General features: G+C 37.0%; 2 protein-coding genes across 2 annotated transcripts; both read right to left on the bottom strand.

Moving 5' to 3' along the window:
* Positions 1-85: 85 nt before the first annotated feature.
* On the bottom strand, positions 86-4,980 carry LOC121235141 (dol-P-Man:Man(6)GlcNAc(2)-PP-Dol alpha-1,2-mannosyltransferase). The gene is made up of 10 exons (XM_041131405.1): positions 4,596-4,980; positions 3,576-3,663; positions 3,284-3,443; positions 2,885-3,102; positions 2,444-2,739; positions 1,410-1,524; positions 1,182-1,320; positions 667-863; positions 484-573; positions 86-408 (listed from the first exon to the last, which is right to left on the bottom strand). Exons 1-10 carry the CDS (start codon positions 4,883-4,885, stop codon positions 277-279), a joined length of 1,725 nt encoding a protein of 574 aa, XP_040987339.1. The 5' UTR covers positions 4,886-4,980; the 3' UTR covers positions 86-276.
* Positions 4,981-6,647: 1,667 nt separating this feature from the next.
* On the bottom strand, positions 6,648-14,078 carry LOC121234178 (phosphoenolpyruvate carboxylase, housekeeping isozyme). The gene is made up of 11 exons (XM_041130012.1): positions 13,945-14,078; positions 13,438-13,625; positions 12,381-12,772; positions 12,073-12,157; positions 10,955-11,177; positions 10,363-10,466; positions 10,161-10,248; positions 9,413-9,567; positions 8,019-9,017; positions 7,543-7,929; positions 6,648-7,231 (listed from the first exon to the last, which is right to left on the bottom strand). Exons 2-11 carry the CDS (start codon positions 13,603-13,605, stop codon positions 6,935-6,937), a joined length of 2,898 nt encoding a protein of 965 aa, XP_040985946.1. The 5' UTR covers positions 13,606-13,625; positions 13,945-14,078; the 3' UTR covers positions 6,648-6,934.
* Between the last annotated feature and the right edge of the window lie 1,918 nt (positions 14,079-15,996).

Raw genomic sequence — 15,996 nt, 5'->3', positions numbered from 1 at the left:
TACTCTTTCGCACACATACAACAAAAGAAAAGGGAAAAGAACAAATATTTGCTGTAAACCAAAATATCTATAGAACACAAAAGCCTGGATCAATGTGCAACTCAACTCAGTTTTCAATACAGAATCAGGGTAAAGCCTCCTGGTGAGAAAAGGCTCAATCTAATTACCACATCAGTTACAATCTAATTCTAAACTAGCGGGGGGAATCAGGTCCAGTTACGAACAAACTGTTCAAAACTTATGGTCGTCCACAGTTTCTAGACTATAGCTCCCAAATCATTTTCGTATTCTTCTAAGTAGCTTGTACATACCAAACACATTCTTCTCCTGCCACAGGTACGGAATGAAAAATGACCGATACAAGGGAGGTGAGAGCTCCCGGTCCAGGTAAGGCAGTGCAGCGACTGCCTGAAGAATGTGGGAACAATTTTAGCACAATCACACGAGTGGAAAGGTGAAAACAATAAGAAAGCTGATTTTTACCTCCCACACTGACAAGTCACTTCCACGTGTAGGGTAGGGTCGATTAAGCTGCAGCTCAACAAGGAAAGTACAAGCCTCAAGATCCTGGAGCTGCAATGGCAATGATGTGTCAACAATGAAATAAAGGAAAGGAAAATAGAACACGTTTAGGCTTTATATCAACCAAGGACAGGAGTTAATTACGTATTGCTCATCTGATGCCTTGTTCTTATCGTTAAAATAAGGTGGTGCAGCTGCGGTCCCTCCAAGGGTAGCATTGAAAGGGAATGGGAGAAGACCTCGGAATCCATCATCAATCCAACGGACTTCTCCAACATAATCAGGAATAAAAAATGATGATGGAAAACGGTGCCATTCACTTCCAACACATACTACAGAACCTGCAGTGTATGGGACCCAAAATTTAAAAAACTCGCATGGATAAATCTCCTTACCGTTACTAAATAATAAGGTCTCTGGAATTGAAGAGGTACTCAAATTGACTTTCTTTTCCTATTTTCATGACCTTACTATCAAAACTTTGGTTGCCAGTGAATTGCAAAGACCTAGCCAATAATTCAGGGAATAAAGAGTATTTAGAGATTCTAAAAGTTTGAGAATTTCAAAAGGAAGATTGAAACTGTGTCCCCATGGTCTTTTCATCTCATGACAAAGAGAGCACTGCTTCATATATCTAAAGGCTATATGCTGGTTCTCACCTGTTCCTGCATCATCATGGTGCTCTAAAAGCTTGTAAATCTCCAACGGAGCAGAATAACCATTAATCAATGAAAAAGTTCGAGCATGGGAGGTACACAATATGAGGCTAAGAACCACAGGTCTAAGAAGTTTTGCTATCTGCATTTGCACACAACAAAACACTTGACTGTGAGTGAAAGCTCATTAATATAGATTGAGAATTGCATAGCAATGTAGTATACACATACTGTAAACATCAGGGGTTTATCATTCGGATTATATTTATCTTGGAAAAGATCAGGAAAGCTCTCAATGACAGCCGAAGCAGCAACACAAACTAGTGGATATATTGGATAAAGGAACCTGCAAATGTAGTTAGAAAACAATTGCCATCAATTTATATTACACTGGAGGCTAAATGGAATTGGATTATATGTTAACTACAGGACTCTAGATACCAGCAAAAGAGGTTTGAAATTTCAAAATAAAATCATATATGAAAGCCAGAAGATGAGTAGATAACCAAAAATGGCTTCCCACAAATGCAAAGATATAAACCTTTATATATACCTATAACATTACCAAAGCAAAAGATAATGGATAACAGTCTTTCTGGTCACTATAATATGTCACACAATGGATTTATGCATCTATGCCATTAGGCTTACCCAAGAGGCCTCCAAGCCCCAACCTCACCCACCACCCTATACTCATGGGGGGTGGAGGTGACATTTGTCCCAAAGGCACAAATGATTCTGATAAATGAAAAAGGGTCGATATAATATTTATTTTCAAGCGGAGGTGGTGATGCTTCAAATAGTTCATAGAAAATCAGCATATACACTTCATTCGTAAAAAGATTCTATTGGCAAGGATTTGTATATCAAAAATGGTTCATCACTCAATTTTAATTTGTAAATTTTTTTTTACGGGTAAAATAAAAGTTCTATTGATAGAAGAAAGTAGGTGTAGCCTAAGTGCATGGGAGGTATACAAAAAGAACACCTAGCTACAAGCTAAGAACTAGTAATGGATACAAGGAAATCATGAAACTAGCCACATTGAAATCAATAAGAATGCAAAATCCTTAGAGGACCTTGTTTCATCCCAAATCTTTTGTGATGCTAATGAATATGATATATCGCATGATTTCAAAACAACCACTGACACCAGCTCCAGAACCACACTGACTTGTGTTTTCATGTGTGGTAACACAAACAGGGAAAAAACAAAGACAAGAAGTATGCAAGGACATTGAAGAGGACAGCAAAATTAGGCAAACCTTTCTTCTTTGTGTGGCTGCAAAGACATAAATACCAGCCAAACATATACAGGAGAGACTACAACCAGCAGGTCTGGGGCGTACTTTTTCCTAGCTATCGGAAAAAATCCCAGGAAAAGTAAAGCAAGAATGAAACAGAAGTTGAAATTGTTAAATCCATTCCTAAGATAGTATAATGGTCCTTCAGTCCCATACAAGTGGCTTTCACCGCCTCCTACAACATTATATAGAAGCAGATTCAGCACAGATGATGTCCATCTTCTGTAGTAGTAGTAGTCAACAACGAGTGAGACTGCCTGGAAGAATAACAAAATTTTCATATTGTAATGGGCATGAAAAAATGATTAATTATAAGAATATTATAACTCTACCTAGTGCCGATGCTAAGAACTGGGATTGAAAGATCCAACAAAGTAATATGTCATGATATGATTAACTTACAAGAAGAGAAAGAGAGGTGACAGCCCCAGTTAAAAATGCTCGCTTAAACCTTCTATATAAAGAGTAGAACGTGACTGGCAGAAAAGCCAAGATTGAGAATGGCCAGCCAAGGATTACACCAACAGCTGCAACTGCAACTGCCATTGCAGGCTTCTCAAGAAGAAACAATCCTGATGAAAGAGAGATGGCATACATAGAGAATGAACTTGGCAAGAAACCTAGCAATCAATGTCAAGAAGGGGGACGTTAGAAAAATTCAAGCATATGGGAACAACTTAAACTCTAGATTATGACTATTCAGACCACATGGAAAAAATTAGTGCATTGCTACAAAAAACAACTAAAGAAACCAAATATTATTTTGGCAACAAAAGAGATGAATAGAAAAGGCCCACCCACTTGTACTAGCGAAGAAACAACCGCTGGTTAAGCATAGCATTGCGAGTGTGTAACAAGCAAGACGCTTTCCATACTTCCTAGAAAGGGCTACCACCAGAACAGTTTCTGTGATAACAGAGAGGAGACCTAGAAAGAGTCTTACAGCATAGAAGACTCTCACCTGCAATGGCAGAGGTATTAGTTTAAGCATAATCCTTTTATATTTTCTATTAAAACAAGTGGAGTTATAGAAGTATGACTTATTACTAACCCATCAGAAAAACAATAATCCTAACGTACAGAGATATCTTACCTTTTCCTCACCAAACAACCAGGAAGCTGGTCGACCAACTAATTCATGGAAAACAATGTATAAGTATGAACGCAGTGCAAACTGGGAACTGCAGGAGGCATAGAAGTTATAAGAACAATCAATATCACAGTGGAAAATCGTACTAAACCATTAAATCTTTCAAAGCAATTCAAGAAAGCTCGAGAAATAATAAATCTTCCTCTTTTGATACGAGGAATTGATTTCTAAGATCAATTTGAACTCCACCCCACCTTTGCAACCACAAAACAACATGAGAAGCCCCCTGTGGTAACTATTTAATAATAGCAAAAAAATGTAAAGCTGAAAGACAATTCTGCAGTGAATTGCAGCAATCAGTATCACCGTGAACTTTTGTAATAGAAAATTTATTCTTATTCATATGTTTGGTTGTGCGATCTAAACAGAACCCCAACTTTGCATTTTTCAGTTCAAACTCAGTTTCGTTAACTGTCTTCATACACAATAGATATAGGCAGCGTCTCATACTGTAACGCAATTCAGATTTTGGGGCACTGCTTCCTTTGAAATATGAGGATCCCATAAAATACCCTCTGGTGCTATTCAAGAGCTCCGCCCCATTCAATGCATTCATTATATACACCTAAATTAGTCATGGCACTTTGAAAATAATTTTTGTAATCTAAGGTATTGGACACATAATAAATGCAAACTAGCCGTAGTAAATGGTAAAATCCGTGCCTAAATTAGTCGCGTCTCCTACTAAATAGTTTGAGATAAATTACATATCGAAAAACAAAAACTAAACAGTTTGAGATAAATTAACTTTTTTTTCTTGATAAGTAAGTTTGAGATAAATTATCATTTGTTTTTTAAAGTTTGAGATAAATTAACTATCAGACAATGTCGCTTCATCTATCTGATATCGGTTCTATTAGCGTCTACAAGTGTGCAGTTAAGTACAAATGTGTAACCAAGTATAGTGCCACTTTTCTAAAACAAAAAGAAATAAGCATGCCCGCATATGAGTTATATATATACCTGTACTCCCAGGTCTGAAAGCCAGATTTGTAGAGAAGGAAATGGAGTGGCTCCCAGTAATTGAAGACTTCATCGCAGTCGTGAACGATGTTTGATGTGGCGCTCATGTAGCGTAGGGTTCCTAGTACGAACAACGGAAACATCCACCCTAATCCCTCGTCTCCCCCCTCTCCTTTTCCACCGCCCGATCTCCCCGGCTTATCGTGCTTCCCATACGACTCTGATTGCGACGACGATGACGACGAAGGATCGGGCTGTAGCGGACGTCTCTTCCTCGTCGATAGCTCCATCTCTCTCTGTCTCTCTCTCAATCAGCTCGGTCACTGGACCTATGAGACGCCGGTCAGAGAGAGATGATACTTCCTTCCATAGAACGTAATATAGAAACTTTTTTTTTCTCTCTCTCTAACCCGCTTTTGCTTTTTACTGACCAGTCTAATTTTTTATTATTATTATAAAGCAACCTTTTGTTTTAAACTTACTATTAAAACAGCTTTGTTACTTATCGTTCTAATATATTTTATTTTATTTTATTCTTCTTAAATTAAATTAATTTTGTTATTTATTATCCATATATGAATAAAAAAAATTATACATAATATATGATATAAAAATGATAAGAATAATTTTCCTTATTGGAAAGATAATAACGTCTCTATTTTCTTTCTCCGATAAATCATTTAAAGCTGCAAATAAGTATTCTTATTATTTTCTTTATAGATGGTGCTAGGTGCAGCACAAATTTATAATTTTTTTTCCTATCATTTTTTTAACATCTTTAGACATTAAGGATAAGTTTAGATATTGAAGTGAGTTGAGTTGAGATAATAAAATATTATTAAAATATTATTTTTTAATATTATTATTATTTTAAAATTTGAAAAAATTAAATTGTTTATTATATTTTATGTTGGGATTTAAAAAAGTTATAATGATGAGTTAAGATGAGTTCATGTTCCAAACGAAACTTAAGAAAAGTTTTATTCTAAAGCCAGTTTGTACAACATATATAATAAAGAACTTACGTGACAAAATTTGATTTAAAAGATAAATTATAAATTTTAAACCTTATAAATTAAATCTTACTATTTAAGTTGCATAAATAGTATCCTCTATATATAAGCTTAAGAATAGAATAAATCTATCATTTAACTTTGAATTAGTTTAGGTTAATATTAGTCACTTCCATAGATCCATTATTTGACTTAAAAAAATGTTTGTTAAAATCAAAAGTTGAGAGTTGATATTATTGAATTATGATATTATTGCTCAACGACATCAAGACAGGGAAAATGCTAGATGTTCCGCTGGAGGCTCCGTTGGGTCTAGCAATGTATTTTTATGTATTTTTTTTTAACTTTTTTAATAATTTTAAATATTTATAAAAAATAAAAAAAATTATAATATTATTGAAAGGTATTTTCTTAATCACGAAGTAAAATAAAAAATTATAAAGATTAAGAAAGTATTTTTAATGGTTTTTTTTTTTTTTTTACTTTCTGATTAAGAAAGTATTTTTTTAATGATGTTTTAAATTTATTTTATTTTTTTAAAATATTAAAAAGTATTAAAAAATCTATATAAAAAATAATTTAAAAAAAAACACATGTAAAATAATACTATACCCAGTGGGAGCTCCCAGCGGGAGATGTAACATTGTCCTTATGACAGACATCACTCTCAATCATAACACTACCTGAATCGAACAGAATTATGACACAATCTATCTAAACACAACATCCTAAGTACAACAGCCTTAAAAGTTATAACTCCCCCACAACGCTAGTCAGTTGCTGCTGTGGAGGATTTTTTGCATGGCACCTTACGATTTTCATGAGGCCTACAAGTCGGAAGGCAGTCAGTATTGTTCATCTTTGTGATCTTTATGGCCAATTATTTATTTATTTATTTATTTATTACACATTAATTAGGAATGGCATTATCTACAAGTCCGGATGATTTTTTATCCAGACAGGTCAGAGTCTCAGATTGAAATAAAATGGATAGCAACAAGCATGGGAATTGTCCAGAAACCAAAAACACAAACAATTATTCAAACATAATACTCATAGGATTCTTTATAGTAAAACATAAAAATAAAGTCCCATCAAGTTCAACTCTTGTATGGCTATATAATAAAACTGCTGGCTTTAGTAGTATTCGAGCACAGCTATATATGATATTACAACCATATAAGGTCACCCAGATTTGCTCAACCAAATTTCGATACTGCCGTGGATTATAAAAGAGCATCCACCTCTGGTGCATATAGTTTATGGTTGCTCGAGGCAAATTTTCTGCAGAAAGACAGCAAAAAGAAAACACTGAATTGCACAAGTCTAACCAGTGTTCTGCAAGCCTGCAGCAATACCCTTCATGGTCAAGATGAGGGTATCCTCAAGACCAGGGGCATAGTCACTTGTTGGATTCAGCTTCACAAGTTCATCAGCTGCTTTGTTTATTTCCATAAACTCCTTCGAGATGTGTGGCCGCACCTTCACATGGTAGTTTGGATCCCTGATTCTCTTCAATGTGTAGGCTTGGCAAACATTAAGGGTAGTGATGTAGGAATCACGGAGGCGGAGTCTTTGCTTCAAGTATGGGTCCCCTTCAAGAAGATCCTTGTGTCCAGCAATCTACAAGCAGAGGTCAAAAAGGAAAATCGTTTCTTTTAATCTTATGGTCATATATTATGTTCATTAACCAATAGAAGACATAGAAATCTTACAAAAGTTTGGCAGAATTTTATACCCTGTTATTGGGGAAATTCAAGGTCTATGCTACCCAATGCTTAAGAGCAACAGTTTAAAATTTTCAGAAAGCACTAACTGGAAACTTGATGAAAGAAAGCATTCAGTAGTGGTAATCAAAAAAGCAATAATGGCAGGCTAATCAATAATCTGCAACAAACTCGAGATCTAAACATATTCTATCCAATTGTTTTTACCTGCAGGAGAAGCCTCTTAGTTTCTTCATAATTGACCCTCAACTGCTCTCCAAATTGCCACAGATCTTCTGAAACAAGGAGCTTGTCATACAAAGCAGCAATTCCAGGATCTCCCTTGGCAAACACCATTTCGACCAAATCAATGGTGACTCGAAAGAAAGGCCATGCATTGTACATCTCTTGGAGCATATGGAGATTCCTAATGTCCTTCTTAACAACATGTTTGAATGCCGATCCAAAGCCTAGCCACACTGGAAGATGAAACCTTGTTTGTGTCCAGGCAAAGATCCATGGGATTGCACGGAGTGATTCAATACCTCCACTCGGCTTACGCTTCGATGGACGGCTTCCTATGTTCATCCGACCATATTCCAACTCCGGTGTAGCCTACATATAACAATAGAGAGTGGTTATTAAGTAAAAGATTAGTGAGCCAGGAAGAAAGATGATATTGATGCTATTTGCAGAATTCTTACAAGGCGGAAATATTCAACAAATCGTGGTTCTTTGAAAACAATAGAACGATATTCTTCCGTGGCAATGATGGCCATTTCATCCATCAATGCACGCCATTCTGGCTTCGGAGAAACGGGTGGGTGCATGCCATGCTCTAAAGTAGCAGCCGTGAAACGCTGGAGCGTTCTAAAGCACAAGTGCTCCTCTCCAAATGATTGCTCAATAACTTCACCTTGAACAGTAACACGGAGTGATCCATGAACGGTATCCGGAGGTTGAGATAATATGGCAAGATGGGTGGGTCCACCTCCTCTTCCAACAGTACCACCACGACCATGGAACATAGTTAGCTTCACACCATATTGCTTGGCAACCTTTATGAGCTCCTCTTGAGCCTTGTATAACTGCCAGGCTGCAGAAAACCGTCCTGCATCTTTACCAGAATCTGAATAGCCAATCATAACTTCTTGCTTTCCATTAATTCGATTTCTATACCAATCTATTGAGAAAAGCCGAACTAGAGCAGCAGGGGCAGCCTCCAAGTCTGCGAGTTTCTCAAACAGTGGAACAACTCTTAATGGTTGCTTCACATGGCATTCACGTTGCAGGAGCTCAACTGCAAGCACATCAGATGGTGCAGTTGCCATTGAAATTATATATGCTCCAAAGTTGTCTGATGGAAGTTCCGCTATGACATGAAACGTGTCCAGAACATCACGAATTTCTTCAGTTGTAGGAAGATCAGGTCCAAATAGTGGGCGCTTGCCACTGAGTTCAGATAAAAGCCATTCCTGTCGACGTTCTTCTGACCAATCTCGGTAGGACCCAATTTCCAGGTGCTTGGTAATGGCATTCATGACATCAGTATGACGGTCCGACTCTTGCCTAATATCAAGTCTCACAAGTGAAAGTCCAAAAGTTGACACTTGCCTCAAGAAATCAAGAAGGCTTCCATCAGCAATTGCTTGGTCACCAGATGCACAGAGAGATCTGTAACATAGTTCGAGAGGTTCCAAAAACTGCATACAATTTCAAACTTGATCAGTAACTAGACCAGTCAAACAATAAGTAAATAAGTAAAAGATGCAGTTTGAAACTTCATGGAACAAGTACTCATTTATTAGCAATGAACTTCGGCACCAAATCCACCTAATATATCTCCATTTCTTTCTTCACTTATCTAATGAAGATTTAAGCACAGTATGATAGCTTAAACAATTAAGAGTGGGGCTGTGAAGGATGGTCCTTTGGCTGTGACTTATTAATGGATAAATCACAGGTATGGCAGGAAATGGGATAAGGATCTACTAGCCCAGCCCGCATAGTTGGATATGGCCTTGTTGGGGTGAGGAGAAAGTGATATGAACAGATGTGAAATATAGGTGGAGATGGCCACACAATTATAGGAAAATACCTCCTCAACACTGGTGAAAGTTGCATCCTCTGGGATGTCGGAGTACCCATTGGCCAACAGATGGCGAGAGCGTTCACGTGTCTGATAAAGCCTATCCCTCACTTCACCAAGAATGACACGATACGGTTCACTGGAAGGAATTTGTTTCCAAAATTCTGTGTCACACAAAAAATCAACGAGTCTTATAACATTAGAAGTTTTCAGTCCCTTCAATTGAAAATTCACTATATACTTCTAACAATAAGGCTGATGTACACTCAATCTTAGAGAAATAGTGTCTCTAAGGGCTACAAAGAAACTAAAGAATAAGTCCAATCATAGGGGTATGGTTAAACATCAAAAGACAATAACACAAAATAGGGGCATGGTTAAAAGGCAGATTATTGCGGAAAAACACTATTTGCATTTGTTCTTTTCTTTTTCTAAAGCTGAAACATTTTTGGGCTGAAGGTGAAGAAATTGGCAAGACATTTCAGAATGCCAATGAACATTGACACGGTTAAGGGAACTATGCATCTATAAATGTGAACGATTTATTGGAAAGGCAAACAAGAAAGTGTCGTGCATTAAAATCTACTCAACATTTCTATGGACGAATAGTTCGAAACGATGAACCAGTGTTTATGATATCTAATACACTATTTGAAAGGCAAAACATGGAAATACCTTATCTTTCTTGAAAATTGAAATGGTGCATCGTGTGAATAAAACATGCAAGAAGAAAAGCATTACATCATAGATTACTTACCTATGTAGTGTTTTGCATCTTTCTTGGAGGACCTGTGGAGTTCATCTGCACGAACACGAAGCTCATCATTGCAGCGCCACATAGACAACTGTCCCCCAACAAAGGAAAAAAGCAGAAATTAGTTGACACATATGACAAATTAATAAACAAGCAACAATCCCCCAACCATGGAAGATTGCAAGACCTCGAAGCTATTAAGTACCTCAAACATGAGATCCTCTATTTGGGAATAGTACAAGTTGGCAGCCATCATTCTAGCTAATAAGCAAACATCCCTTGTAACCTCAGGAGTAACCCTAGGATTACCTGCATCCAATACAAAATAAATGCCAAGCTTTGAGAGAGAGAGAGAGAGAGAGAGAGGGAGATAGAGAATCCCCAAGCTTCTACAACTGAAATAAACTAATTAGACCAGCCAATAGCAAACCCAAAAAAAAGATCATTCCAATAAATACCAAAAAATCAAGTCAGGAATCATGAATTTGAAATCCCATTCCAAAATTCAACACTTAAAAGCTGTTCTGTCCACTATTTTTCTCCTTCCGAAAGAACTATATTTATAAGTACATGACAGATTTCTGTAGAATATAATCATTCTATCAAGATCTTCACCATGCCATTAACAAATAAACCATACCAAAAATCACACTGACATTATAAGAAACATTCCAACTAAAACAAGCAACACATTCAGGAAAGTTCGCTACTACGAAGATACATTGATGGTTACGCTTTTTTTCCTCTAGTTTGAAATTGTTATGACTACAAGTTTGCCCCGTGGGGAAGGATCTTACCATCACGATCACCACCCATCCAAGATGAAAATTGAATAAGTGGGGCATTGTAAGGAACGCGTTCATTAATTCCTAGGTTCTTCAAAGCTGTGTCAACACGGCGTAGGAACTTTGGAACACCCTTCCAGATTGTTTCATGGAAGTAGCTCATTCCAGCCCTCATCTCATCTTGTGGAGTTGGAGGGGTTCTCCGAATCTCATCTGTGCGAAATGCAGCTTGGATCTACATGATATAAAGTAGCAGGGAAAGGTGAAAAACTAAAAATGCCATCAACTAAGGCAATGTTTTCTTTTTCTGTAGAACTTTTTGTCTTTTTCTGCAGAACTTCCCCATATAAATCCTCTAAAGTTCAGATTCATTCCATGACTGAAGTTTTGTGAGAGTTAACATGTTGTCAGTAATAACTTTCTTTTGTAAGACACTTTTCTAAATTATCAAAATCATCTCCCAAAACTTGCGAGCAACCAAGTTTAAACATAAAACATATAATGCATGGGAGTAGCGCAGCCAGTGTCTTGCATGGCAGATTACTATAAGAACATTATATTTCTGACTGGCAGCATTTGAGCAGTTAGCTTATTTTTTTAATAAGTTAATTAAGCAGTTATCAACCCAGATCGACAGGTCAACTTCTGCCTTTTGTCTTCCACATGAAATACAGGTTCGAGCATAATTCATATGGCCAACACGCTACTGAGAAAAGTTGGCTTGTGACAAACAATTCTGAAGAAAACCTAAAACTTGGAAAGATCACAGAGCAGCAATAATTATGGCTATGAAGATCCAAAAGACATACATAATAAATATGAAGTACAGTAGCATATGTAATATCCAATATTTTACTGTATATTCCTTGAAATTGAAGCACAACTAAGGGGAGGAACAGTAACTATATCCAATGCTCTTTAGAAACTTTTTAATAATAAACAAATATTTTATTGAAAAACACAAAAGGGAAAGAACAGGCTGGGCCTCATATGCAAGAAATATGAGTTGTTGTATAAGTTTGTTAACGTTGGCCCACCTTTCTCATCAAAATGTAAGATGAATTCAGTAATATGTGGTTCTAGAACACTTTGATAACAAGTTAATGATTTCAAAGGATGTTGATATTCACCTCCCTCTGAAGAGCCTCATCAAGCTCCTGCTTATCATCAGGAGTAATGTCTTTGGCATACAATTGGGCCAAACAATCCCTTATCCTGATCAAATGCGACAAAGTGAAAACATTAAAGTACGACAAAAGAAAGAAAAGCGCTGCAAGAATGCAACTTCATCACTCTTCCCCTCACGTAAACCACAGGGCTTTCCATAAAGAATTGTATAAGTAAAGTTACATTAGGTAGCTTGAATTTTAGGAATCTTCAGCCCAAAATCAGAATATAAAATTCAAGGACGCAAAACTACAGTAACGAGAGAACAAACCTTCCATGCTTCTGAAGCAAAGACCGACGAATTGATTGTGTGGGATGGGCAGTGAAGACCAGATCCACGGTCTGGTTCTTCAGAGCATCAAAAACTTCTTGCGGCGACTTGTTCATTTGTGCAACCAGTCTCTTGAGAGTTTCTTCTATGTCTGATTCGGTTGCTGCAGAGTTCTCATCAGCAAAATCTCCCTTTTTCAACTTGTTCCGTCTGCGGTAAGCAATCTGGACCTCCTCAGCCAAGTTGGCCAAGTTAAGCATGTGGGAGAAAGACTTTGCAATAACAATAGAGTCCCCTGGATCCAAGCTTGTCAACACACTTCCAAGCTCTTCTAGCTTCTTAGGATCATGCTTACCCTCATACTCAGCAGAAAGCTCATAACACTCTTGAACCTTTACAGATATCAATGGAAAAAGAAAAAGAAAATCATAACTAATGATTAATTACTGTAATTCATTAAACAAACTGTAAATCCAAAACATTATTCTTATTTAATATGACAAAAAGAAAAGGAGTACGCCCATCTTTCCATGTCAAAGGAAAAATGCCACATACGGTGTGATCATATCTTAGATGGCCCTTGGTCTACCCGCTAATGTGATTGATGAATCAAATAGAATAGCACGGACAACGCAAACAGTAGATCCCCGATCCCACACCAAATCATGATTGGAAGAGCTCTCGAGCTTGTACGCACATTACATAAAAATTAGCATAATGACTTAAGACTCGATGAAACTACCACAGAATGTTAAACAGATAGTACAGATAATCAGATATCAGACACAGTTTGAGGGTCTTCATTACTACAGAATCACCGGAATATAGTTATTTAAATACTCCGTTAAACCCAAACCAAAACAGCAACCTCAGTCTCCAAAATTGCCAAATCAAGAATGAGTACGCATATAAAAAAGGGTATTCCATTCCCACACAAAAATCAACCTTTTTCACATAGAACTAAAATTCCAAAACTTCTCAACGCAAAGTGAAGAATTGGGCCCCTCGTGGGCATTAATCAAATTAACAGTGGAAATGGAAGAAATCAATCGCTTACCGTTTCCTTGAGATCCTCCCCATGTAAATCTTGGAGAATATCCAGAAACCGATCTAAAAGCAGAGCATCATACTCGACCAGTTTGTCATCCTCACTCACTTTCCCCGGAACCAAAAGTCGAAGCTGGGCGTCGATTGACGCCAACTTCTCGATATTCCGATTAGCCATTGCTCGCTCTCAGTCTCCCACTGTGATCACAAAACCAAACAAAGAAATTTTGCAAAGAAAATCAGAGAGCAAACACCCAAAAAAGGAAGCTGGGAATCTCCTTTTCAATCAAGGGCCAAGAGTCACAAATTCCGATCATGAACCATTAAAGTATACCCCTATGTAATCGAGTACGTGGTGGAGATAGAGGACACGTCTGAAAATAGTGTACGGTAAAATGGGATTGAAAAAGTTCAAAACGCTTTAAAAAAGGGGGAATCTCCGATACTCCCGGAAGGAGCTAATTTTGTACGACCCATATGTCAATTTTCTAGCAGAGTTGTGGATAATGGATCGTACCTGAATCCGGGCGAGATTGAAGCAGAAAATTTGGATCGGATACAAGTGAGAGAGAGAGAGAGAGAGTGTGTTTTACAAGATCCAAAGAGGTGCAAAGGATGCGACTTTATAGAGAAAATAAAAGCCTGTCGTTGTCAATGTCAGTGCTTTATTTTTCCCTTTCTTCCCTTCTCTGCACTGCTTTTGTCTCTTCTGTCTTTCTTTTTCTCTCTTGATCGAGTTGGAATAGAATATGCCCACCAAAGATGCCTGATTGAGTTCCGCCTTCCTTTGAATAAATTGTACTTTCCAACGCTGGTTTGACGGGAAAAGTAAAACCCAAAAAATCCAAAACAAAAGAATTGAATTTTCCAAGAAAAAAGGAAAATAAATAATTATTCGGTTGATTATATAATGGAATTTTTTTTTTTGTCTAATTCAGGGATTTAGCTTCTGTACGGTTTCGGTTTTATAAGGAGACACGTGTTACTCATTTAATAAATCCAATTCCAATAAAAATGCGACCCAACAATGATCTAATATATAAAGTATTACCCAGCTAATTACATATATATAAATCTAACAGAATACGAAAGATATTATGTTTTTTTTTTTTGCAAGAAGATTACTATTTTATAGATGAAATCAGAAAACTAGTACACCATAAGTTATCTGACAGAAACTTAATTATTTAAAGGTGAATCTTTTTCACTATGAAAGAACAACAGAGAAGGGGGAATTTGGATTAAAGGGATATTGTCGTAAGCTTGCGTCGTTGCTACCCATTGTACCAAGTTGTACGTGCATCGATTTAATAAACGATATATTTTCCTAACTTTCCATTCTTTTAAAAAAAGTGAAATGATGTTTGATGTCACTCGTGGTTGGAATCATAGTCCAGTCTTGTGCAACAGCAGCATTAGATATTGCCTCTATGGTGGTGCTTGAATCCCCTTCTAATAGTATTTTTTGCATACCCAATCTTTTTGCTTCAGTAACTGCCATCAAGGCTGCCTTGGCTTCTCCTAAATTTGGACTCACACTGCATATGAAATCAGTAATTGCAAAGATAGCTTCTCCTGAATCATTCCAACAAATAGCTGCTATGATAGAGCCTTGAGCCCGAACTGCAACATCAAATCTGATAAGGAAATGGCCTACTGGATGATGCCTTAGTTCCATTTTTGGTGATTGATCTTTAATAATAACCCAAGCAGCTAAGTGTTGATTGAAAATAGAGGAAACAGACTCTATGAAGGAAAAATGTGTTAGAGAGGAGGGAACCTGATTATGGATTTTCTTATTTCTAATAAACCAGATACTATCCATAGCTATGAGAGCAAAAAGTTGAAATGAATGACATTCTTCCTCAAGGATTTTAAGGACGACTGAAGGATTGAGAATATTTTTTAGCCAAGTCAGAATGAGTTGTCTCGAGAAAGAAGAAATATCAATTGGCCATTTAGAATGCCTCTACAAAATTATTGAGTAAAAACAATTTAGGAAGAAGTGGGAGGTATCTTCTGGTTCGGTGTTGCATAACGGACAGAGAATTTGATCTTCAGTGAGGTGCAAGACATTTTACTTTGGTAGGAAGGATATCATAACTTGTTTTTCAGAAAAATAATTTCAATCTATCCTGCACTTTCATTTTCTATAAAATCTTCCAATTGAGGGTTTGATTATTGGGATTGGGAGGGTTATTTTCCTTGGCAAGGGCAGCATAAGCTGATTTAATGGAAAATTTTCCAGAACAGTGATGAGTCCAATTGATCTTATCTTGAACATTCGGAAAATTATGATTAGCCAGGGGAACTTTTTGGATTTCTCTAGAGGAATGTCTTGAGAAGAGAGGATTGGGGAGAAGAACATTCCAACGTCTTGGTTCCTCTAGTATGAGTTCCGAAACATGCATATTAAGGTCAGGCTTAAGATTGTTATCAGGGTTTAGATCAGGGATGGAGTTATGAATGGTAGGGATCCAGGGATTAGTCCAAATCTTAATAAAACTCCCATTATTGATTTGATAGCAAACGCTAGATCTCAAGAATTCTCTCATTTTAAGCAAACTTT

This window comes from Juglans microcarpa x Juglans regia, chromosome 6D, assembly GCF_004785595.1.
Source record: "Juglans microcarpa x Juglans regia isolate MS1-56 chromosome 6D, Jm3101_v1.0, whole genome shotgun sequence".
In the NCBI taxonomy this organism is placed as follows: Eukaryota; Viridiplantae; Streptophyta; class Magnoliopsida; order Fagales; family Juglandaceae; genus Juglans; species Juglans microcarpa x Juglans regia.
The sequence above is the reverse complement of the archived record's forward strand: the minus strand, read 5'-3'. Positions and strand labels throughout refer to the sequence as shown.